This window comes from Colobus angolensis, unplaced genomic scaffold (assembly GCF_000951035.1).
Source record: "Colobus angolensis palliatus isolate OR3802 unplaced genomic scaffold, Cang.pa_1.0 Scaffold58, whole genome shotgun sequence".
Classification (NCBI taxonomy): Eukaryota; Metazoa; Chordata; class Mammalia; order Primates; family Cercopithecidae; genus Colobus; species Colobus angolensis.
In genome coordinates, this window is record NW_012119376.1 from 8,808,178 (window position 1) to 8,834,755 (window position 26,578).

General features: G+C 37.8%; 1 protein-coding gene across 10 annotated transcripts in view; it reads left to right on the plus strand.

The window, feature by feature from the left end:
* Window positions 1-26,578, plus strand: part of MAP7 (microtubule-associated protein 7) — a 208,449-nt gene that overhangs the window by 79,515 nt on the left and 102,356 nt on the right. The window contains exon 1 of one of the 10 annotated variants that reach the window (XM_011962094.1): window positions 7,003-7,117. The exons of the other annotated variants lie outside the window; for them this stretch is intronic. Coding sequence (XP_011817484.1) covers window positions 7,096-7,117 — 22 coding nt within the window. The 5' untranslated portion in view covers window positions 7,003-7,095. Of the gene's footprint in view, window positions 1-7,002; window positions 7,118-26,578 lie in introns of those variants that run through there. 10 annotated transcript variants of the gene reach the window in all.

Below are 26,578 nucleotides of genomic sequence, written 5' to 3' on the forward strand. Positions count from 1 at the left end.
TCTCTCATATATTATCTGTCTCCATCCAGTGGATGTAAGAGTCTTGAAGAACAGCTCCTGGAACACAGCAGGCATTTGGTAAATGAGAGACACTAGTAAATGAATCACTACCATCAATCAGGATGAAGCAATAAGGGTTCTCTTTGGCAAAATATATCACAATTCTTTTTAAATGTTCCTAACCAAAGATTTAGCAATTCCTCTTGAGGAATTTACCCTTCAGACATTGATAAAGTTTGCACAGCTCTATAGGCAGCCTTGCTTTATAACATTGAAAAAATTAGAAACAGCCTAATTTTGGGAATCTGCTACATAAGTTAGTGCTTCCCTATAATTCAATATTATACAGCCATTAATAAAGGCATTTTAGAAACATACTTTTTACATGGAAGATGTCAGATATCAAACAGATTCTAAAATAGTATTACATGGAAGATCCCATTTTTATATTATACACATGTACATATTTATACTTTAAAAAAATCTACAAGAACAGATACTAAAATATTTAAAGCAGTTATGTCTGAACTTTGAGATTGCAGCTTGTTATTGTATACTAGTGCCACTGGAATTGACTCATACTGGAAGGTAGGCCATTGCAGTTCAGGGCGTTTCTTGAGCTATACACAAAGCCTTTCAGGGACTAAACAGATGAGTGTGATAACCCTCTCCTCCTGTGGTAATGCTGTTAGTGTTAGCCACAATGTGTTTGTGGCTTCTATAGAGAGAAGACAAGCACTTCTGTTTGGGAGAACTGAGATGTACTTTAGGGAGGGTGAGGGCATGTACCTTGGCTCTTGATGTGTTCGGAAGATTTAACAGAGATGATTGAAGAGACATTTCAGGTGGAAAGAAGAGCCAGCATGAAAGAAGGAAATAGACAAGGAAATCATGAGGCATGTTAAAGGAATAGCAAGTACACATATTCTGTAAAACCATGGGATATCTGGGAATGGGAAATAATTCTTGAAAAGTAGAAGGAAAGAGATTGCAGTGACCTTGATTTAGTGGGCACTTGGAAGATATGATTTGAGCAGGGGAATGATGAGCTACTTGAGCTGTTTTTTTGTTTTGTTTTGTTTTGTTTTGTTTTTTAAGGGAGACTAATCTGACAAGTTATAGGAATGAGTTGGTAGGCTAAAGCTGGAAGCAAAGTGGTAATGCTAGTTTGAGCCTAGGCTGTCAAGTAGGCTGCATGCAAATTAGGTTATAAGGAAGAATTTCTTCTTTTGGGTATATTAGACTTGACTTTTTTCTTCCCTCTATTCCCCAGTTTAATTGTGGCATTACTGGCTGCTACTCACTAAGGAGAGTGTATTATCTAGGGCTAGTGGTTGGGAGCAATGAGTGAAGTTCATAGCCTGGGATATACCGAAAAGGAAACATCAAATTATGTGTGTTTTTTAAAGTCAAAGATATTTTGTCCAAGAGTTTCTTACACATACGGATAATGTATTTGTGTTCCCTATGATGACACAGGTATTTTAGCCCCATATTCTGAAGGCAAATAACTGAAAGATTACATTGGTTTGGTTTAAGGAAATTAACAAATGTCCCTTTTGAAAGTAGGTCAAGTTCCTTATTTTAATTTCTAATCTAACATAGGACTCCAGCTGTCAGGCTCTCCCATTAATCCTCTGTATCAGTGAAATCCTCTCTGAAATACTTTGTAATTAATTTGTAGAAATTAACAGGAAAAGGTAGCGAGTTCAGATAATATTTGACTACAAGTTTCCCATGTGAAAGGGAACAATTAAATCTTTGAGCTGTTGTAGAAAAAATGGTTGAGAAATAGTATTTTGGCAGAAATTCTTTCCGCTGAAAGAAGCAATTGACTCTTGCTAGAAAGGGTCTAGCGTTTGACTCTTACCGGGTTTCAACCCCAATAATCCAGACTGGGCAACCTGATTTTGCTGCAATGTTCCATAAGAACTTTTGCTTCAATCATAACCATTTAAAAGTGGCTTCATTGTAATTGTCCCTAAACCAGTATGACTCACAAGTGCCATAGGAAAGCCAGTCATAGCTAGTGATATGCCTATAGTAAGGGTAGGAAGAAGAGTGGGAAGGCTTGATTACAGGCAGAGTCGAAAAGTATTAATATAGAAAATAAAAGTATCTCTTGTTATAGTTTTGTCTGCTTTTGTGAAGTTTAGATGTTTCTGCAATTTGAGGACTGCGTGCAAGATTCCAGGGTAATGTAAATGCAGATTTTGAGAAACAATCACATGCAGGGTACGTTTGTAACTGAATCAAGTGAATGTCTCCTAAATAAACAGCATGGGTAGCTTTTGTCACTGTCCAAGGTACTATAAAACTTGGGCTAAAAAAAACCCCAGCAACTTCCTTTTCCAGCATCTTGAAGAGTGTGTCCTCTAGAGACTCTAAAGGAAAAAGAAAAGAGAGTAAGATAACTGTTGAGAAGGAAAGTAAAACCCGAGTGCCAGATTACATTGTAAATGTTGAAAGCAAACAAAAACCCTCCAAAAGCTCCACTTACTACTTTTCAAACACAAAAGCAATGGCAAATAAAGAACTACGATTAAGAAGGGAGTCCAGAGCAAGTGATGTGCTGCAGTACCCCTGGGTTGCCATTGGGATATGAGACGATTCAGATGTGTTCAAGTAAGACCTCCCGTGATCATAATCAGCTTGGAGCAAATGATAGCCTGGGTGAACAGGGTCCTTTAATAACATATATTATATGTGTGCTTTTAGCTTTTCAATTTTTCAGCAAAAAAAAGCACAATCTTCTTTGTAAAATGAATCTCTGCTTTCACTTTTCTATAACCATAAATAAAACATAAGTGAAATCTATTTCTCAGCATTTGCCTCTTAAAATAACAATAGCCAGGCTCCCTGGCATTTATGTTAGATAAACACAATTCTACCAAACACCAGGAGTTTAAACTGTACCATTTTGATAGTGATGATAACGACATTTAGTATATGTGATTCTAGTGTAAAATATGTGAAACTCTGCAAGGAAAAAAATTTTTAATTCTTGTAAATAATGAGAATACACTGTACGTGCATTTTTTTTTTTTTTCCAGAGGAAGTGCTTAGCCTCTCCATATGCTTTCAGTTATCTGGTAGAACAACTAGATCTTCATCTTTTCGTTTTTACATTCACTGTCACACACACACGAAAACGCACACACATACACCTTCTACTCCTGCCACCTCTGATGTGTTCTAAGGAATACAAAAGAATGCAGGAGGACACAATTCTTTGTGGAATAAAGCTTTGTTAAAAGCAAGCAGAGGAGGGTGGGGAAAATGAGATGTTGGCCAAAGGGTACAAAATCTCAGGCAGGATGACTAAATTCTGGAAACCTAATGTGCAGCATGGTGACTATAATTAACAATACTATATTGTATACCTTGAATTTGCTAAGAGAGTAGATCTTGTGTTCTTACCACACACACAAAATGAGAACTATGGGAGGTGATGGAAGCGTTAATTAACTTGATTGTGGTAATTGTTTCATAGTGTTTATGTAAAGCACATCATTGTGTTGTACACCCTAAATAGATACAATTTTTATTTGCCAATTATACCTCAGGAAAGCTGGGGAGGAGACAATAAGCAGTAATACTACTGCATATCTCATAACCTCATGGAATTCTTGCTGCAACTTCAGGGTTCCTGTTTTACAAAAACCAGTTTCTCTATTAGTAGCCAAAAGTTAAGAGGGAGAAACAGGAAAGAAGAAAGAACAAAAAAGAGCAAGGTGTCAGATTGCAGATTTGATGAGAGAGAATCGGAAAGGATGTGAACAGCCTCCACGTGTTACTAGGGCAAGACAAGGCTTTCTTCGGTTTCAAGGGTAGCAACATAGCCTTAAGAATGGAGGAAAGAGCTGTTGGATCATGAACTTGACTAGAGAGCAGGGTTAGAATGACTCTGAAGAAAGCAAGTAGGCAATGAACAGGAAATGAATTCATGCACAAAAGGGGAGGATGTGGACCCGCAGAGTTCTCCCTAAACTCCTCTGTAGGCAAGTTTATAATTCACCAACTCCCATTACAAAATGTTTATTGTATTTTATATTTGTTGGGGATTATTGTGTGATCTTGACTTGAACCAATTTTTATATCTCCTTGATTTCCATTTCTTTACATTAAATTGTAAGCTATCAGTTTGGGCTTCATCCATCTGCCAGTATCCAGCACTGATGTCGTTTTGCTATATAGTATATTGAAAATGAAACCAGGCCAGGCGCAGTGGCTCATGCCTGTAATCCCAGCACTTTGGGAGGCTGACACAGGAGGATTGCTTATGTCAGGAGTTGAAGACCAGCTTGGGCAACATGGCAACATGGCAAAACCCCTTCTCTACCAAAAAAAAAAAAAAAAGCTGGACATGGTGGCATGCCCCTGTGGTCCCAGCTACTCAACAGGCTGAGATGGGAGGATCACTTGAGCCCAGGAGGCAGAGGTTGCAGTGAGCCAAGATCACACCACTGCACTGCAGCCTCGGTGACAGAGTGGGACCTTCAAAGAAAAAGAGAGAGAAAGGAAAGAGAAAGCAAGCAAGCAAGAAAGAAAGGAGGGAGGAAGGAAGGAAGAAAAAGAAGCCAGGGAGGGAGGGAGGGAGGGAAAGAAAGAAAAGAAAAGAGAATGAAACCAAAAGTGGGGTGATAAGCTGATACCTTAAACTTGAGAAAATACCAAGAATGATTTAGGATCATGCCTCTTTCTACGACAGTGGCTGTGCAGTGTACAGTTTAAGATAATGCGTAATTGACAGTACCCACTGCTGCATGCACTGGGACCAAGAAATTGGTTTGAGCCACTTGTCATATACAAAAACCTTTATTCTCTTTTCTCTCTTGTTGGCATTCAGCTGTTTTTCTGGATGAATTCACCACCATTTAGTTTGAAAAAAAAAAAACTGTTTTTCCTAAGGGAAGAGTGGTGCACTGTCTCCACACAATGTCCTCTGTCTTTCCCTGCCTTTCTTCTCTCCTTGTGGTACCAGTCATTTCCCATCAGCAGGCAGCACTGGCCTGAATGCCTTTGTTGCTCGGAAGTGAGAAGTCACCTCCTTACTTAGAGGGAGGGTAGATGCTACAGTGGAACATAGTGCAGCCAGTTCCCGACTTAGGAGTTTTCAGCTTTATGATGGTGTGAAAGCCATAGGCATTCAGTACAAAACACACTTTGAGTACCCATACGACAATTCTGTTTTTCACTTTGGGTACAGTGTTAAATAAATTACATGAGATATTCAACACTGTATTATAAAATAAGCTTTGTGTTAGATGGTTTTGCCAACTGTAGCCTAATGTCAGTGTTCTTTGCACATTTAAGGTAGGCTAGGCTAAGCTATGATATTCAGTAGATTAGGTGTATTAAATGCTTTTTCAACTTACAATATTTTTAACTTATAATGGGCTTATCAGGACATAACTCCATTGTAAGTTGAGCAGCATCTGCATAGGGATTAAGAGTCTGCCACTTAACATCTTCAACAGTTCTTCTGTATCTCGGAGTTTCCTCATCTGTAAAACTGGCATCATAATAGGGTTATTGTGAGATTAGACCAGTTCATCTGTGCAAAAGCCCTTAGAATAATATCTGACACATAATAGATGATCAATAAGTTTCAGCTGCCACCCACAACAAAGAATTATCCAGTCTAAAATGTTAGTATCAGTACCATAAGAAGGATAAAAAGAAAAAAAGTCAGTAGTACCAAGGTGGAGAAGCTGTGCACGCGAGGTGTTGCCCATGTCTATGTAGGCTACTTTTGAAAATGGAGTGGGTGGGGAGTGGTGGTCATACCCTCTGATGCTGGGTCCCTGGGGCTGTAGGGGTGGTGCTGGGCTGGATCTGGCACTCCACTGGCTCTTCCTAAGGAGTCTGTAGTTCCAAGGGTATTAACAAGGTTAGTTGCCAAGTCCAGTGCCCGCATTTGACCCTCACACGTCTTAGAAACCATGAGTGGCCAGTCTCTTTATTGGGTCAGGTCCAGCTGCTCAAAGGGGCTAGTTCAGAGGGGCTTGGCAGGTTTTATTTTCTTCCAAAACTTGTGTTTTCCTTTTCACATTGGGCCCACTGCTCACCCAAACTCATTAAGTTAATTGGTTTTAATCAAAGTGTTTTGGCCCCCAGGTCACATGTTTTTAAATGCTATGAGGGCAGGGAAAGGATTTAACCTGATCCTTTCTCCTCGGTTCCCACTCTATGACCCTAAACAAAAAGCCCTTTTAAAGATAATCCCAAGTCAAAAGTGTGGTAGACATGTTGAGTTCACAGTTTACAATGCAATATATCACTGACTAAAAAAAGATAAACTCTGAGGACCAATATTTAATGTATATAGAAATAACTTCTAAAACTATGGCATTTAAATTCACTGCTTCTTCCTTTTGCCTGTGAAAGCCTTCAGAATTATTCAGAACTTGCTAAAAGCAAGTCAGGTTTTTGGACCTTCTGAACAGGGCACCTAAACATCATTCCATACACTCTCTCAGTGACTCCGTGTCTGTTCTCAGCGGTGAAGGGAGAACAGAGGCCACTCTGCCTGACTGATTTTAAATGATCGCCTTTTTCAGATGCTTTTAGTATGGGAACAAAATCAGCCATAACCCTCAGGGTTTTAAATGGCATTGTTAATGCATCAGGAAGCCCAAAGACAGAAAGTCTGGAGAAATAGTATGTAATATTTAGATGATTTTGGTAAACAATTAAGTTTTTAATGTATGTTTAATGTGCATTCTGTTTGGGGCCTCTGAGTTTGAATCCCTGAGACCGAGCTGATGTTTAGCAACCATTTCTTAACCAGGAAAAGCCTCCCCTACTCCCAGCCATTTGAGCTTCACTGGCTTTTTTGAACAGACGCCTTTCCCAGTTTTTGCTTGGTTCAGCGAACACGGTTACTGTTTAAAAACAGTGGCTGTCGAGTCGTATGTCTCACCACCCTTTGCTCTCCTCCTGAGCTACTTCACGCTGTGTGAGAGATAATACTTAGCATGATTAAACGGCCCTTTCATTGATATTTGGTCTTTGCCTGGCTGAGGGACGCAAAGCAAGAAGAGGGAGACATGCAGATATGTTGCAGGATATTCAAGAAAGAAGGATTTTAGCATGGAAGGCACTAAACTGGACTGTAAGTTCTTGGGCTCAAAATGTGTCTTGAAAACCTTAATAAGGACATTCAATAATCAGGCAATCTTTACATCCATTTTGACAAATTAATACTTGTAACAAGTAGAAGTACAGAGTAGGAAATCTTCTAATAGAACTTTTTTTTTTTAATCATTGTTTTCATGTCCTTAGAAAAAAGAGTGGGAATTTAATTAAATAAAATGATATTTGCTATACAAACTATGGATTTATACTTCTGCCTTCATGTCCTAGAGCCGTGTGATAGTTTCCTTGAAAATTAAAGGCAAACCATCATCATTCTCTATTTTCCATATTTCTTTCTTTTTTTGACAAAAACAACGTGAGAAGCTGAACAGTAGCAAACTAGACATACACAATTATGCTGCTGTCCCAAAAAAAATTTCAGTGTATAATTTATTGATAATTTCTTAGCCCTCTTAATATTTGTGTCTAGATCAGATCGGGGTTTTTGAAAAAATGGTTGCTTTTCTGTTTAGAGATGTGTATTTGGAGAGTGCTGTTGTTTGCTTATTAAAAAGAAAGATCACATCTTGCCTACTTATTGCTTTTTTTATTTTGTTTTGTTTTTTATCAGAAACATTATTTGTGCTGCCCAGTTATGTCCTCCCGTACCAGAATGCTCTCGTTTTCATGATATGTAAACAGTGAGACATACATAGGCTTTACAGAGACAGTACAGGCATTGGAACTTTATAGACTACATTTCAGGGAGTAACTTTTATCACTTTATTTTCTTTTCTAGAAGTTTCTTTATGTGGATGTTCTATCAAGTTTCATTTTCAGAATAATAAAGCTGCCTTAATCACTAAATTATTTGCCTTTTAAAAACATAAATCTTCATTTTCACAGATAACATTTACAAATTTGTGTTATAAAAACACACCTCCTACATCTGATGTAGGAGAGATACGTAAAATATATACTTGCCAGTATCCAGCAACTGTTAGAAGATGGGTTAGTGTGAATAAGTGGTTTGCTTTTGGTCCGGGCGACATATTAGAAATACCTTTGGGGTTGGATCTGAATTTGTCTTTTACCTGTGACATTTACTAGTTCTGTGATTTCAGACAGGTTATTTATATTCTGTAAGTGTGTCAATATCATTGAACAATGGAATAATCTCAAATGTTCAGGGTTGTGTATACATTCAAGAAGAGTAAAAATGCCTTGCCTAGTATTTGATCAGCTAACTGACTTTCCTTTTTTTTTTTTTTTTTTTTCGCCCTTAATGATTCTGTTTTATGGAGACGTATCTTTCTTTGCAGAAAGCATGTTTACATATGTTTTCAAGCATTAGGATAAGACATAGTTGATGCATAAGCACTGAATTTCATTATCATTTGAATGTGATAAAATAGGATTGCTTCTATCAGATGAAATAGAGGTGACTCAGTAAGAAAACTGGATAAACGTCCAATAGAGAAATTTAAAATTGAAGGGAGAATTTTTTTAAAAATCCAGATAATTGGTCAAAAACTCCTAGATAAGTGGCTTTAAAATACTCAATTTTTGTATGATTGATTTTGGTCCTAGTTTTCCAATTTACTGCAAAAGTAGAGAACATAGAAGCTGCATGTTTCCATAAATTCAAATTTCAGTGGAGGTGCAGGGGGAGCTGTCCTCTGCACACTTCGCAGCTGTGTGTGTACTCGACATACGGCAGCCCTGCTGCTCCTTCATGAAAGTCCACATGGTTGTGGGAGCAGAACCTGTTTTCACCATCAAGCTGCTGTGGAATAATGAACAGTAAGGTACACGTGACATCCTCTAGACAAAAAAATGCTCTCTGTCCTTGTTTGGTCTGACTTCAACACTTTTTACTACCTGATGCTTTAATGTTTGTCATTCCTCACACTAGAATATATGCTTGCTGGGGACAGGGAATGTTATCTGTTTTGTTCATTGCTGTATCCCAAGCACCTAGAACAGTGCCTGGCAACTGGTAGGCTCTTAATTATCAAATTAATGAATTCATCCCTAGTTTTCAATAGGACAGCAATGTAGGAGAGACCACACCTACTCTCTTTGTTAAAAGACAAACAAAATGACCAAAAAGATACAGTTTTATATAAAATCAGGAGTCTCACTGCAGTGAAACATGCTAATTGTTTTCGTACAGTAGTCCTTCTATCCTCGGTTCCAGGATCCCCAGGGCATGTCAGAAATGGTGGATAGTACCGAACCCTGTATGTATTATGTCTTTTCCTAGGCATATACACCTATGATAAAGTTTAATTTATAAATTAGGCACAGTAAGAGATTAACAACATTAGCTAATGATAAAATAGAGCAGTTATAACAATATGGTGTAATAGGAGTTACATGAATGTGATCTCGCTCTCTCTCAAAAATATCTTGTTTTACTGTACTCACCAATTTGCAGACTGTGGTTGAGCACAAGTAACAGGAACCTCAGAAAGTGAAACCATGGATAAGTATAACTACTGTAGTTAACAGACTACTACTGGTTTGTTCTAACTTTTGGAAGAAGAAAAGAAAGTCAGCATGCAATGTTAATGTCTTCTGTTATCATAGATGATTCAAACAATGTTTCAACCAGAAAAGAAAAAATCAGGAAGTTTACTTCTTTCATGAAAGATAGTTAAATTGAATACTCCAGAAAGATAATTTCATGGTGAAATGCCAGGTCACAGGCTGAATAACATCTCTCCTTGTCTGAAGCCTAGGTGAGGCCAGCGTTCTGCTCAGCCACTGCGGGAGGGGCAGCCCCTTCCACATACACAATGAAGGTCGTGTGGTATGGCCAACTCAGGCTCCTTTACCAGGAATTTTATGGTTGGCATATTTTTTTAGAAGCTACAAATCTTGTTAAGCAAGGCACTCGAACACTAGCTTTTCTCAAACTTACATTGCCTCTGTCCCTTTACCAAGAAGACGGAATATTGTACTTGAAAGAAAACTGGATTTCAAAACTCAGCTCCAACACTTCATGTTTGCCTGACCACAGGCAAATCCCATTTAACCTCCCTGAGCCTCAGTCTCCTTCTTTATAAAATGGTTCTAATTTAAGATGATCAAGTAAGTTATGCACAAGAAAAGCATCTATAACCCATAAAGCAAATTATACAGTGTTACTCAAATATAAACTAAAAACAATGCAAGTTCTTTCCTTAATAAGATTCTAAATTTTGACTTTATATTCTGTATTTGCCAAAAATATCACTAGTTAAGGGTGAAAAAACACCCCAGCAAAACAGTGTACTTTTTCAAAAGTACATTTTGAAAAAAGAGTTCTTTAGAAAACATTGTGGCATAGTGGTTAGGATAATAGATTTTAAAGTCAAATTGATGTGGATTTTATTCACAATTTAACCATTTATGTTGACAAATTGCTTCTTTGAGCCTCAGTTTCCATTTCTGTAGAGTATGCAGAATGTTTCTTAACATGCAGTCTTTATGCATTCTTACTGTGAGCAATAAATTGAATGAGGCAAGGTATTTAGACATTTAATACATTCTGAAACAGTAGATATTCAATAAATGAAAATTGTATTTCTGGTTAGTATTTTAATTCTTCATAAATATCATTATGTATACGGTATGCCTTTTAAATGATATGGGATCAAACTCTTAAGATGTATTAATTGACTACAATTATGCTGCATAAAAATCTGGTGGAAATTTCCTCAAAGAAAATGATTCTTTGATTTTCAAAACTTTTTACTTTTCTGAGCCTTATGATATTTAGAATAGGTGGTCTTTGAAACATGCATCAATAAAATTAAAGAGTTTTTTGTTTTTTTGTCTATGTGGTGTTTTGTTTTTTGTTTTTTGTTTTTTTTGAGATAGGATCTCACTCTGTCATCCAGGCTGGAGTGCAATGGCACGATCTTGGATCTTGACTCACTGCAACCTCTGCCTCCCAGGCTCAAGTGATCCTCCCACCTCAGCCTCCCAAGTAGCTGGGACTACAGACATGCACCACCATGCCCAGCTAAGTTTTATATTTTTAGTAAAGACAGGGTTTCACCATGTTGCCCAGGCTTGTCTCACACTCCTGAGCTCAGGTGATCCACCTACCTCAGCCTCCTAAAGTGCTGGGATTACAGGTGTGAGCCACCAAACCCAGCCTATAAAATTAAAGTTTTAAATCATCCACTCACCTAAACCTCCTGAGACCTCAAAGTATATTCAGTTAAATGGAATTTCACTTGCCCTCCACCTAGGTATTCACAGGCAAAGAGCACTGGCAGGGGCATATCAAGGACAGAAGTTAGAGATTCTTTTTCTAGGAAATGTGTTGCTCATGAATCTGCCATGCTGTCCGGGCAAAGAGTTGCTCAAGTGTAAACATAAAAATCTGCCGTGTATGTTCTAGAAATGAGATAAAATGAAAGAACTGGCAGAAACTTAAATCAGGAAGAATACTGAGATGGTAATACACACTGTCACACAACCTAAAAATGCTCAAGTTCTGAGATTTACCGTTCATAGTTTAAGATATAAATGATACATTAAAAGCCCCCAATCCTTTCTCATAGCATTTCACTGATTCATTCTTTAGTGACTAGTCTCTGAACTGAAATTTTTGTACTGAATTGCAACCACTGGTATACAATCTTTTTTCTTTTTTCTTTCTTTCTTTTTTTTTTTTTTTTTGAGAGAAGGGTCTTACTGTGCTGCCCAGGCTAGACTGGAACCCCTGGGCTCAAGTAAGCAATCCTCCCACCTCAACCTCCTGAGTAGCCGGGACTACAAGTATGTGACACTATGCTTGGCTTGATATACCATCCTAACAATGTAATTTATTTATTTTTAATCAGAGCCTTAAAGTGACATAAGTAAACACATTTTAGGTGAACTACAAGGCAATTGGCCTTTTAAAACTTAAAGTTTTTAAATATGTGAGAATACAGATTTGAACCAATAGCATATGACTACTTAGCATAAATAAGAGTTTTTCTACTTTTTAAAACCCAAGACAATTTGTTCACCAAAGTCTAAAACTCCTAATAGTGTTTAGAGAGAAAACCCTAAAAGCATATGAGTAAATTCCACTATATTTCCAGTTATATGTGTTGACACGTAGTTTTCTTCAAAATACCCCAAACAATCCTTAAAGGCATCAGTATTCTCAATCAGAGGATACTTTGCTGAAAGGCATATTCTATTTTAAAAGATATTGCCTTAATCCATTTCTGGATCATAACCCATTAGGTTACATAAGTGCATATCTAATATCACAGACAATAAACTCATGTGGCCTGAATAGCAAGTAACATGGGATGAAGGACCAAGGAAGGTAAATGTTAATATTTAAGCTTTCCACTTATTTGAACCAATATTAACAATGCAAAGGTTTCATGTTTCTCTTTAACATAACAGTTATAAAATAGTCAAAAATCAACATTTTTATATAACGTTTTATTGAACCTTCTTGCTTTGAGAGCTGGAAATTTGCATTTTTACTTTTCTCATAAGTGAAATACACAATTTAAATATGTAAGTATTCAGTAATAACGTTTCAGTCATGGTCAAGGTAAAAATTAAATATGTCATTCAGGATTTTTGGTTGGATTCAGATTAGGTGAAATCATCAATAAGCAAAAGCTGTTTCTATACATGAATTGTAGCTGTATGTAAGTGAGAATTCTCTTAGTTATAAAACATGGAGTTTGGAGTTTTCTTAAATACTTCTTAATTATATTCTTCACTGTGTATTTTCTTAAATATTTTTAAGGTGTACAATAGGTGTTAGGAATAAAATGGAGCTGTTAGGAATAAGACAGAGAAATTCTTAATTGTGTCAGCTGTGTAGAGGGTTTTAGATTTTTCGTATAAGTTGCGCTCGCTATACCCAATAGCAACTGAGTTGATTGAAATCCTGTTATTGGAACCTAAGAGGTCCATATACCTTAGGACATGTGTAATGAAAATCATGTGTTATCATTGGGTCTAGTGGAGGGCTGTATTCCTCAGGAACTATTAAATTAAGTGTGCTATGGGTTTAAAGCAGTTCATTAAAAAAAAAAATCTTTAGATGAACCTTGGATGTGGCTTCACTCTGGTGTTTATTATGACAGCAACTCCACAGCTACCTCAGCCCACAGGAAAAGTCTAGTCCCAGGGTGGCAGGTGAGGCTACATTCTACAAGTCACAGCCTAGGAAATTGTAAATTTGCTTGTATTGAAGAATGGGACGTGACAGAGGGCCCTTCTAACCTACAAGAAATCACTCTTTCCACATGAAAAACTACAGGGCTGACTTGTTTCCTTTTGTTTTCTATGATATGCAAACTGTTTTTTAGGTAACGAATTAGGAAGATAAACCAGTTTCAACTAAGAAAAATGTCTGTTTTCCAAGCATCTTTTTATAAACAGTGCTTCATATGTATAATAAGTAAATGTATTTATTTTAGTGATCCAAATATAACATAGCATTACAGAAATTTTGGCAAAAACAAAAAAGGAACACCATCCATAATCTCTTCACCCTAATGCAGCTTTAGCAATTTTCATGTATTCCCTCTCAGCATCAAATCCATGGAAGGAACAGTCCCCCATTGACTATTACTGCTTTTGCTTTTTTACAGTTACATGTGTTACTTTAATGGACGTCTTTAGGTATAAGACTTGTTTCACATCTTACAACTTTTCGTTCAGTTTGTCCCTCAAAAGTGGGATTCAAAAGTGGGTGCCTCAAAAGTGGGATTGTGGAGTCAACAATTTTGAACTTTTTCATGACAATAGATAAATGTTGCTAAATTACTTTCCTTGAGTTATGCCAATATAATAATATACTGTAACTCTGTTTTGTTCATTGTGGTAAGAATACTTAACATGAGATCTGCCCTCTTAAATATTAAGGTGTATGATACAGGATCATTAACCATAGGCACAATGTTGTACATCCTATACTAACCCCTCATCAGATAACATGGTTTGCAGTTATTTTCTCCCCATTTTGTAGGTTCCTTTTTTACTCTGTTGATTTCTTTGCTGTGCAGAAGCCTTATAGTTTATGTCCTAGTGGTCTATTTTTGCTTTTATTGCATGTGTTTTTGATGTCATATTCAAGAAATCATTACTAAGACCACTGTCATGAACCTTCTCCCTATCTTTTTTCCTAGAATTTTTACACTTTTAGGCTTCACATTTAGGTGTTTAATACATTTTGAACTGATTTTTGTGTATGGGTCTAATTTCTTCCTTAAGCATATGGATATCTAGTTTTCCCAGCATTATTTGTTAAAGAGACTATCCTTTCCCCATTGTGTATTTTTGGCATTCTTGTTAAAGATCGGTTGACCATATATTTGTGGGCTTATTTCTGGGCTCCCTGTTCTGTTCCGTTTGTCTATATGTCTTTATTCCATTACCATACTGTTGGGATTACTATAGCTTTGTAATCTATTTTGAAATAGAAAAGTGTGATGCCTACAATTTTGTTCCTTCTCCTGATCATTTGACTATTCAGCATCTTTGGGGTTCCATATGAATTATAGGACTGTTTTTTCTATTTCTGTAAAAAATGCTATTGGGATTTTGATATGGATTGCATTGAATCTATGTATTCCTTTGGGTAGTGTGGACATGTTGACAATATTAAGTTTTCTAATCCATAACCATAGGATATCTTTCCATTTATTTGTGTCTTTTAAAATTTCTTTAATCAATGTTTTATAATTTTTCAGCATACAAGTCTTTCATCACCTTGCTAAGTTTATTCCTAAGTAATTTTTGATGCTATTGTAGATGGGATTGTTTTCTTAGTTTCCCTTTTGGATAGTTTGTTGTTAGTATGTAGAAATGCAACTGGTTTTTGTATGTTGATTTGGTATCCTTTAACTTTACTGAATTCCTTTATTAGTCCTAGTTTTTCTGTGGATTCTTAAAGTTTTTTACAAATAAGATCATGTCATCTACAAACATAGTTTTACTTCATCCTCTTCAGTGCTTATTTCTTTTTCTTGCCTAATTGCTCTGGTAAGGACTTCTAGCTCTGTGTTGAATAGAAGTGGTGAGAGTGGGCATCCTTGCCTTGTTCCTTACCTTAAAGGTATTAGTTTTTCACTACTGAGTTGATGTCAGCTATGAGATTTCATATATGGCTTTTATTATCTTGAGGAAATTTTCTTCTGTTCCTAGTTCATTGAGAGCCTTTGTCATGAAAGGGTATCAGATTTTGTCAGTTTTTTCTTCTGTAACTGTTGAGATGGTCATGTGTGTGTGTGTGTGTTTTTTTTTTAATCATTCTATTACTGTGGTGTGTCACATCTATTAACTTGTGTATGTTGAACCATTCTTGCACCCCAGGGATAAATCTCATTTGTTCCCTTAATATACTGTTGAATTCAGATAGCTAGTATTTTGTTGAGTATTTTTGCATCTGTCTTCATCAGGGTTATTGGCCTATAATTTGCTTGTCTTGCAGTGTCTTCGGCTATGGGGTAAGGGTAACACTGCTTCGTAATTTGAGTTCGAGAGTGTTCCCTCTTCTTCAATTTCCTGGAAGAGTTTGAGAAGGATTGGCATTAATTCTTTAAATGTTTGGTGGAATTCACCAGTGAAGCCATCCTGGGCTTTTTTATTGGGGGGGGGGGGATTTTTGTTTTTTATTCCTGATTCAATCTTTTTTCTATTTAAATGTGTGTTCAGATATTTTATTTCTTCATGATTCAATGTTAGTAGGTTCTGTATTTCTACAAATTTATCTCCTCCTTTTAGGTTATCCAGCTTGTTAGCATATAATTGTTTAATTGTTCATAGTAACCTTTTATGATCCCTTTTATTTATGTGGCATCAGTTATAATATCTCCTGTTTCATCACCGATTCTTTTTGTTTAAGTTTTTCTTTTTTAGTTAGTCTAGCTAAAGGTTTGTTGATTTTGTCTTTTTTTTTTTTTTTAACACTTTTTCATTGAGTTTTTTTACCCAGTATTTTTATATTCTCTTTTTTTTCCTGCTCTGATCATTATTACTTCCTCGCACTAACTTTACACCCTGTTCTTCTTTTTCTTGCTCTTTGGAAGTATAATGTTTTGTTTTTATTTGAAATATTATTATTCTTCTTCTTTCTTCTTTTTGATACAGGGTATCACTCTGTTGCCCAGGCGGGAGTGCCGTAGCATAATCATGGACCACTGCAGCCTTGACCTCCTGGGCTCAGGTGATCTTCCACCTCAGCCTCCCAAGTAGCTGGGACCACAGACGCATACCATGCCCCCAATTTTGTTATTATTATTTGTAGAGACAAGGTCTCCCTATGTTTCCCAGGCTGGTCTTGAACTACTGGGCTCAAGCAATTCTCCCACCTTGGCCTTCTAAAGTGCTGGGATTATAGTCATGAGCAACCATGACTGGCCTTTTTCTTTCTTTTTAATGTAGGCATTTATAGCTATAAATTTTCCTCTTAGCACTGCTTTTGCTGCATCTCATAAGTTTTGGTATGTTGTGTTTTTGTTTTCATATGTCTCAAGGTATTTTATAATTTCCCTATAGGGAATGTAAAAAGTCTTTTTCTCTACTCATTTCAGGTTTTCCAGCTTAATGTTTCTAAAGACAGATTAACAGGAGAAAAACAAACAGAAGCTTATTAGCATATGCATCATGCATGTACACTTGGGAGCACACAGCTATGAGTAACCTAAATGGGTGTTTAGAATTTGAGCTTAAATACTGTATTAGATCAAAACAAAGGAGTAGAGGCTTGGGGCTTTGTGGCTGGGTAAACAAGTTATGGGAAATTGACCAGGAAAAGTATAATAAATAAGGCTTATTTAGTAAGGTTTTTTATGCACATTTATGTTGACGTCTTCTCCATTGATATGAGTTAGGAGTCATCATATCCCTACTGAATTAGAGGAAGATATCTCTACAAATGGAAATTTTCTATTTAAATATAAATTTCCTTTACAAGAAGAAAATTTGTGCCTTGATTTTAGAGCTTCATATTGAGTCTGCTGATTCTTGGTGGCATTTGGCTCAAAATCCCTAAAATAAAGATTATTTGGGATAACATATTCAGACCCGTTTGTTGGTTGTTAAAGACCCATTCATTGGTTAAGAGTATATTGTTTAATTTCTACATATTTGTGAATTATCTTGTATTCTCTCTGCTATTGATTTCTACTTTAATCCTATGGTGGTCAGAAAAAATACCTGCTGTCATTTCAGTCTTCTTAAATTTATTAAGACTTGTTTTGGCACATATCCTGGAACGTAGCACTTCTGCTGCTATGAGGTGAAATGTTCTATACATGTCTGTTAGGTCCATTGGGTCTATCGTGTTTTTCAAGTCCCCAGTTCCTTATTGATTTTCTGTCTGGTTGTTCTAGCCGTTATGGAAAGTGGGAAATTCAGATTTCCTCCTACTATTGTATTGTGTTTATTGCTCTCTCCAGTTCTGTCGTATGCTTTAATATATTTAGATGCTCAGATATTGGGTGCATATATATTTATAATTATTATATCTTCCTGGTGAAATGACCCTTTTATCATTGTATAATGTTGTTCTTTATAACTCTTTTAATATGCACGTATTGCTGTTTTTACCTGTCTATTCCTCGTATTTCTAGAGTTTTCATTGCTACATTTGGAAGCACATGTCCAATATTCCTATTCAGAGTACACACTAGATGAAAGACGAGAGACTGTCTGACCAAGGATCCAGAAAGGAATAGTTCAACTATAGTGAAGGTAATTCTAAACTCATGACTATGTACTATATAGTCTTTAAGGAGTAGCATAAGTTTAAGGCAATTTTTGTCTCCTGGTGTCTCTTCTCTTGGCCAAATTTAACATCTCAAGTAGACCTTTAGATGAAAGGTAACTGGAGATGTTTTTTATTTGCATTTTTTAGACAGAGTCTTGGCCTGTCACCCAAGCAGGTGGCGTGATCATAGCTCTCTGTAGTCCTGAACTCCTGAGCTTAAGCCATCCTCCCGTATCAGCCTCCCAAGTAGCTGTGACTACAGGTGAGGGTCACCTCACTTGGCTAACTTTTTTTTTAAGAGATGGGGTCTTGCTGTGTTGCCCAGGTTTGGTGGCTCATGCCTGAAATCCCAGCACTTTGGGAGGCTAAGGCATGAGGATTACTTGAGCCCAGGAGTTTGAGACCAGCCTGGGTAACATAGTAAGACCCATCTCTACCAAAAATTAGCTGGGCATAGTGTCACGTGCCTGTAGTCCCAGTTACTCAGAAGGCTGGGGTGGGAGGATCGCTTGAGCCCAGGCAGTCGAGGCTACAGGGAGTTGTGATTGCACCACTGTACTGCAGCCTGGAAGACAGCGCAAGACCCTGTCTTAGGTAGGTAGGTAGGTAGATAGATAGACAGACAGACAGACAGACAGAGAGCAACTAGCTAGATAGATCGATCATTTAGGTAGGGTTAAGTCTTCATGAGCATTTAAATCCAAATCAGCATTTTATTCTGATGGGCTTAATAGGTCAAATGATGAATGAATTCTCATGGGTGGTAGCTGGCTCATCATTTGTGGAACTGGGTAAACCTTACTAAATACCTGTTTGGGGAGCCTTTGGCAGTTTTGGAAGAGCCTCTGAGCTCTATGTTCCTGGGTAGACAAAGTACCAAGAGGTTGAAATGTAAATATGGAGATGAGACATTGAAAAGGAACAACTTTACTAATGTCTTGCATAATTGCAAAACTAGCAAAAAAAGGAAAAAAAAGCCCACCTCAGAAAGACTAATTTCTCTTAATGAACATTTACAGTTAAAATTAAGTAATCTGTATTTGTTTATATAAGTATCAGTCATAAACAGCTTTGGCTAAATACTATGAGCTATTTCTTCAGTGTCCAAGAAAGCACTCAGTTGCTTTTTTAATAAAAGTTCATGTTATTTTACCAAATTATAACAGTAATATTTTTCCAATTAAATCAATATTTTATCCAGTACCTCCATATCAACATAAGGAAGAAAACCAAATTACCAAAATTTGTTGGGAATCCTCATGGTAAAAATAATCATAATTACAAAATTTTCTACCTATTCGTGTCTAATGCAAGAAGTCTCTTTATTCTGACGTATATTCTAATGATGAGAAAAGCTCCTCACTCATTAGGGAAGGTAATCAGATAGCCTGACCACTGCCACAACCCTTAGAGTCACTCACTGATCATTCACTAGATTGTCTGGAAAGTGTATTATGACAAATGCAAATAAAGGAATTTAAAGACTGTCACTGTTAGCTAATTACCACTGGGACAGAATCTTAAGCAGTGCATTTGAAAATTCTGAAACAGATTGGATTTATTATAAATTAATGACATAGGATGTTCATTAATTATTAAGCTTTGTTAAAATACACTGAATGTTGTACACAGGTTTTATAGCCAATGGCTGCCATCAGAATGTTTTGAAATTATACCCACGAGAAAAACAAAAAGGTTTTTATCTGCATTCATTTCCAGTGGCTTGTTAGTTTTAGCATGGGAGAAAATATAACTTTTCCCAAGTTCTCAGTTGGCCAGAACACCTGTGGCAAACGTTAGATTAATAAGAGAAGACTAACAGAAATTTATTAACATATATACTTCATGTATACATGAGAGATGCCTAGGGAATACCAACTGAATCTCCAGAGTACAGGCATACCTTGTAGATACTTCAGGTTCAGTTCCAGACCACTGCAATGAAGTGAATTTCACAAGGCAGTCACACTAATTTTTTGGTTTCCCAGTGCACATAAAAATTATATTTACACTATACTGTAGTCTATTAAGTGTGCATTATGTCTGAAAAAAACAGCATACATATTTTCATTAAAATTAGTGGCCGGGCACGGTGGCTCACGCCTGAAAGCCAAAGAGGGCAGATCACTTGAGGTCAGCAGTTCGAGACCAGCCTGGCCAACATGGTGAAAGACAGAGCGAGACTCTGTCTCAAAAAAAAAAAAATACTTTATTGCTAAAAACTGCTGATGATCATTTGAACCTTTAGAGAATCATAAACATTAAGGTGGCAGTGAAGTTGATTGCATCAATGGACTCTTCCTTTCATTTCTCTGCAGCATGCAATGCTGTTTGATAGTTTTTTACCCACAGTACAACTTTCAAAATTGGGGTCAGTTCCTCTCTAAGTTTGTGTAATATTTTAAATCCCTTTTCATTTAAACAACATTCATAGTATCTTCACCAGGAGTAGCTTTCGTCTTAAGAAACCATTTTCTTTGTTCATCCATAAGAAGCAACTCCTCATCCATTCAAGTTTTGTTTTGTTTTGTTTGAGACGGAGTCTCGCTCTGTCTCCCAGGCTGGAGTTCAGTGGCTCAATCTTGGCTCACTGCATCCTCTGCCTCCCGAGTTCCAGCGATTATTCTGCCTCAGCCTCCTGAGTAGCTGGGATTACAGGCATGTGCCACCATGCCCAGCTAATTTTTGTATTTTTGTAGAGACGGGGTTTTGCCATGTTGGCCAGGCTGGTCTTGAACTCCTGATCTCGTGATCTGCCCACCTCAGCCTGCCAAAGTGCTGGGATTACAGGCATGAGCCACCACACCTGGCCCCATTCAAGTTTTATCATGAGATTGCAGCAATTCAGTATTCAGATTTCCCTTCTAATTCTAGTTCACGTGCTGTTTCTACAACAGCTGCAGTTACTAACTTCCACTGAAGTCTTGATCCCTCAATCATGCCTGAGGTTTGGAATCATCTTCTCAACTCTTGTAAATGTTGACATTTTTAACCTCTTCCCATGTATCAAAAGTATTCTTAATGGCATCTAGAATGGAGAATTCTTTCCAGAAGGTTTTTAATTTACTTTGCTTAGCTCCATCAGGTGAATCACTATTTATGGCAACTATAACCTTAAGAAATTTATTTCTTAAATAGACTTGAGAGTCAGAATTACTTCTTTATCCATGGTTTGCAGAATGGGATGTTGTGATAGCAGGCATGGAAACAACATTCATCTCCTGGTCCATCTCCGTCAGAGATCTTGGATGACCTGATGCATTGTCAATGAACAGTAATATTTTGAAAAGAATCTTTTCTTCTGAACAGCAGCTCTCAACACTGGACTTAAACTATTGAGTGAACCATGCTGTCAACAGATGTGCTGTCATCCAGGCTTTCTTGTTCCTTTTATAGAGCACAGGCAGAGTAGATTTAGCAAAATGTCATAAAGGAAAGTGCAATTAAAGAGATGCTTGTAAATGTCTAAGAAGTGGCTTTAATACATGTCTACAGAAACAGAGGAGCTGTAGAGAAAACCTATTATGGGGAGGTGATCAGGAAATGTCTAAACAAGGGTCAAGTTTGTTGCACAGATTTCAGTAGGTGCCTTCCCCATTGAGAAGAGTTTCTAGTTTAGATTTAGAGCCATCCTTTTCTTTCTGGTACAGAGATGGAGACATCTTTACAAATGGAGATTCCCTTTATGGGTGTAAATTTCTCTTACAAAAGGGTAACTTATTTTCCGTTTTCAGAGCTTTTCCAGTTTCTGCTGTTTCTCGAAATAATCCTTATGCCAAAAAGGCATATTTGGGGTATAAATTTTTATCTCTTACAGTCATGTTTTGAGGTGTATTCCCTGAGCCCCACCAGCAGTAACCTTCAAAACACAGAACATTGACTTTTATGATATTTAATGTCTCCTCTTCCCAGAAATGTATCCACTTTTTTTTTTTTTTTTGAGATGGAGTTTCACTCTTGTTGCCCAGGCTGGAGTGCGATAGGGCGATCTCAGCTCATCACAACCTCCGCCGCTTGGGTTCAAGCAATTCTCCTGCCTCAGCCTTCCGAGTAGCTGGGATTACAGGCATGGCATGCCCAGCTAATTTTGTATTTTTAATACAGATGGGGTTTCTCCATGTTGGTTGGGCTGGTCTCGAACTCCTGACCTCAGGTGATCAGCCTGCCTTTCTATAAAAAGTGTGGTATATTTCAAAAAGTCCTTTTAAAGAAATGATAATTTAATATTTGAGATACTTGTTTTATTTGGAAGTACTAGATTAATCAGGTAGAAATATTCCATGCTGGGAATTCTGTTTAAAAATTCAGTTTAAAAAAATCAACATTTATGATATTGTTAGTGGGAAATTGCTATTTAAAAACAAGTGAAGAAATCTTGGAAATAATGTGGATTCTAACTTGTTTTAGTTTACTTTTTCTACTTAGAATTGTGTTGGTGAAAAGGATAAAAGGCTTAAACAGAAGCCAAATGTAATTTTTATTTTTATTTTTGAGACAGAGTTTTGCTCTTGTCACCCAGGCTGGCGTGCAGTGGCACAGTCTCGGCTCACTGCAGCCTCTGCCTCCCGGGTTCAAGCTACTGCCTTAGCCTCCTGAGTAGCTGGGATTACAGGCATGCACTTCCATGCTCAGCTAATTTTGTATGTTTAGTAGAGACAGAGTTTCACCATGTTGGCCTCGGTTGGTCTGGAACTCCTGACCTCAGGTGATCCCGCTCACTTTGGCCTCCCAAAGTGCTGGGATTACAGGCGTGAGCCACGGTGCCTGGCCTCCAAGTGGAATTTTAAGTAGTTGCATGTATTCAGGTTCCTTTGTTGTATTCCTTCAAGAACTGTGTTCTTCCCTCTCAGAGCCCTTTTCCCAGTTGCTCATGTAGGTTCATCAGTGCAATCGTTGGCTAATGCCCGTGTCCCTATGGTCGGAGCCCCTGCATACTTCTGCCCCCCTTTAAGTTTAACCTAAAGCTGGCTCCTTACATATTTTTTGTTTTTCCTAAAGGTCTCCTGATACATAGTGAACTGTGACCTAACTGGATGTGTAAGCAGACATTAGGGAGACATAATCTCCCAGCAATCACCAAGTATCAGCCAATCACAGCAGCCAGCTGTTCAAACCATGTTGAAATAAGGCAAATGCCAGGGTGTAACCAATGGGCTGTTTCTGCACCTCATTCCCATTTTCTGTGCATCACTTTCCTTTTTATTAACATAAACCTCCAACCATATGGCAGCACGGAGTCATTCTGAACTTATTCTGGTTTGGGGAGCTGCACGATTCTCAAATTGTTCTTTGCTCAGTTAAACTCTGTTAAATTTAAATTGCCTTATATTTTTATTTTGTTTGTTTGTTTGAAGGAATCTCGCTCTGTGGCCCAGGCTGGAGTGCAGTGGTGAGATCTCGGCTCACTGCAAGCTCCGCCTCCCAGGTTCACCCCATTCTCCTGCCTCAGCCTCCCGAGTAGCTGGGACTACAGGCGCCCGCCACCACACCCGGCTAATTTTTTGAATTTTTAGTAGAGATGGGGTTTCACCATGTTAACCAGGATGGTCTTGATTTCCTGACCTCGTGATCCACCTACCTCGGCCTCCCAAAGTGCTGGGATTACAGGCTTGAGCCACCATGCCCAGCCTGCTTTTTTTGTTGTTTGTTTTTAAACACCACTGTTGTGTCCCCAGTACTTAGAACATTGTATGTAGGCGTGCTTTACGTGGGGAACAGATGCACTGATGGATGGGGGAAGGATTCTTCTAGTCATTCTAACAGTACATGAGGCTTTTTCAAAGCTAATAAAATATTAATTTTTTTTCACTCCTTTCTCAGCAACTGATAGAAAAGATTGCTTTATTGTTTTCTCTTCTTTTTCATTCTGGATCTTGTATCTCTCAGGCACTGCTATAATACCATTTTGTAGAATGGGAGTCTTTGTAAGAATTCATAGTGATTGCTGGGCGCAGTGGCTCACACCTGTAATCCCAGCACTTTGGGAGACCAAGGCGGGCAGATCACGAGGTCAGGAGATCGAGACCATCCTGCCTAACATGGTGAAACCCCGTCTCTAGTACAATTTCTAATACAAAACTTAGCCAGGCATGGTGGAGGGCGCCTGTAGTCCCAGCTACTCAGGAGGCTGAGGCAGGAGAATCTCTCGAACCCAGGAGGTGTAGGTTGCAGTAAGCCGAGATTGCACCACTGCGCTCCAGCATGGATGATAAGAGCAAAAACTCCATCTTAAAAAAAAAAAAAAAATCATAGTCATTAACCATAGCCTTTTAAAAGGCAAGACTCATGATAGAAGGGTTTTTTGTTTGTTTGTTTGTTTGTTTTAATAATCATGTTGCCAAAAGGACCTTATTGCAAGTTAGGTTCATATGTAGTGTTTTTCCTGCACATACACCAGAGCATTGTTGCCTAATTCCCAGGACTGACTTATTCCTTCAGAGTCTTTAAACAGCTCAGCTGATTATATTTATTTACTTATTTTTTTGAGACAGAGTCTCGCTTTGTCTCCCAGGCTGAAGTGCAGTGATGCGATCTCGGCTCACTGCAACCTCCACCTCTGGGATTCAGGCGATTCTTCTGCCTCCTAAATAGCTGGGATTACAGGCAGCTGCCACCACACCCTGCTAATTTTTTCGTATTTTCAGTAGAGATGGGGTTTCACCATGTTGGTCAGGCTGGTCTCAAACTCCTGACCTCGTGATCTACCCGCCTCAGCCTCCCAAAGTGCTGGGATTACAGGCGTGAGCCACCGTGCCCAACCTTCATTTTAAATTTTGAACTCGTTTGGCCAAACTGCTGCTTTTTTCTAACTGCTTGATTATGCTTGCTTTATGGGAAAAGACAGCATTTTAATATTATGGTATTTTGGCAGCACAGTGTCATATGAAAGTCATTGCTTAAGAAAAGTTTTAGGTGATGACTTTCAGGATAAGTTGATGTTGATACAAGAGGTTTCTTTTCACTTTACCAGGTACTTGACATTATTTTGAAAAAAAACCCACTTATTCAGACAATCGTTGAGACTTTAAATTTTTCCTTGAGTATTACAGTTTAACATCTATTTTCATAAAGTATAAATCTTAATTCAAATAATATTAAAACATTTCTTCCTGTTTAAGTTTTTAAAAAATTTATGATACCCTCCATTGTTCTAAAAGTGTTTATAAGAACAGTTAAAGGATAATGCTGTAATATAAATTAGAAATGTTCAAGAAAGAAAAAAGATAAACCAAAAGTTGGAAGATAAAATGGAACAAGAAATAATGCCCTTCCAAAGGTGAGTCCTGTGAGTGGATCACAATCTGTCCCTAAGCTTTCAAACGGCAGTTACGAATGAGAAGCCTTGCCCAGATGTTCAACTCACTTTGCTGAAAGAGAAAGGAAATCAGTTACTTGGAGGAAATACAATTATTCTCAATACTAACACTGAAAAGTAATTTCTCTGTAATGTTTAGATGTGACCTCAGCAATATCCAGGCAAGAGACATAGCAACAAGTTTCAGGGGGGATGAGTTTCGTATTTCTCAGATTAAACCTCCATAGCGGTTGGTGGTGTTAACACCATGATACAGATTGTAAAGGATAGACTCATTGCATATAGAACACATTCCAGTGGCTGCTCATGAGGTTGTGTAACTTACCCATGGACTTACGATATCAGGGGAGAGAAATTTTATACCCAGAAATATTTGTGGGGGAGATGTTTTCGTTGAAAATAATTTGGTCATTACAGTATAAATGCTTAATTTTTTTTGTTTGTTTTTGTCCTTGACTGTTATTCTGTGTAGAAATGACTAATAAAACATTGAAAACAGACTGACCATTCAATGTATACAACACTAACTTTTTCGAATATGGGTGTCTAAGGTGCCAAAGTTGGTGATTAGCCTTAAAAGCAGATTATGATATTGTGAAATATATATTTGTTCTTTGTTCCCATTTTCTGGCATGCAACTCCTGAAATCCTTGGAATCTCCAAAGTGATGTGTCTTTCTGCGTGTGAATGAGATTCCTAGTGGCCAGCAGCCCCTCAGTAGCCTCAGGTTGGAGCTGGTCATAGGAAAGACTAAGGCAGGATTAGAGGGCTGAGGCTTTTCAGCCCCACCCCCATCCCCACCTTCCCAACTTCTGGGGAGGAGAGAGGGGATGAAGGTTATCACCAATGGCCAATGATTTAATGAATGATGCCTTAGCAATGAGGCTTCCATAAAAGCTCAGAAGGACTGGGTTGGGGAGCTTCCAGAAAGTTGAACATGTGGAAATTCCTGAATGGTGGTATGTCCCTTCTCCCATGCTGTGCCCTATCCACCTCTGATGATCATCAGTATCCTTTGTAATGTGCTTTATAATGAATCAGTAAATGTGTTTCCCTGAGTTCTGTGAGCTGCACTAGCAAATTAACCGAACGATGAGGAGGGGTTGCGGGAACCCCAATTTATAGCCGGTAGTATCAGAATTGAATTGAATTAGAAGATACCCAGCTGGTGTCTGCTGCAGAATTCATTGCTGGTAGGGAAAAATCCCCACACACTTTGGCGACTAGAGGTCACAGTAAGTGTTGTGTGTTGATTGTGTTGTGAGAGTACAGGAGAAACTCAGTTTTTGTTATATCTTTATACAGATTTTACGTAGACAATGTTATTCATTATGCAGCTGTTAGTATGACTTAATACAGGGATAGATTCTGGAAAATATAGATGAGTGTGCCTCCTGTATGTCCTCCAGGAATATGGCTTCTTGGAACTGAGCTTTTGCTGGCTATTGAGT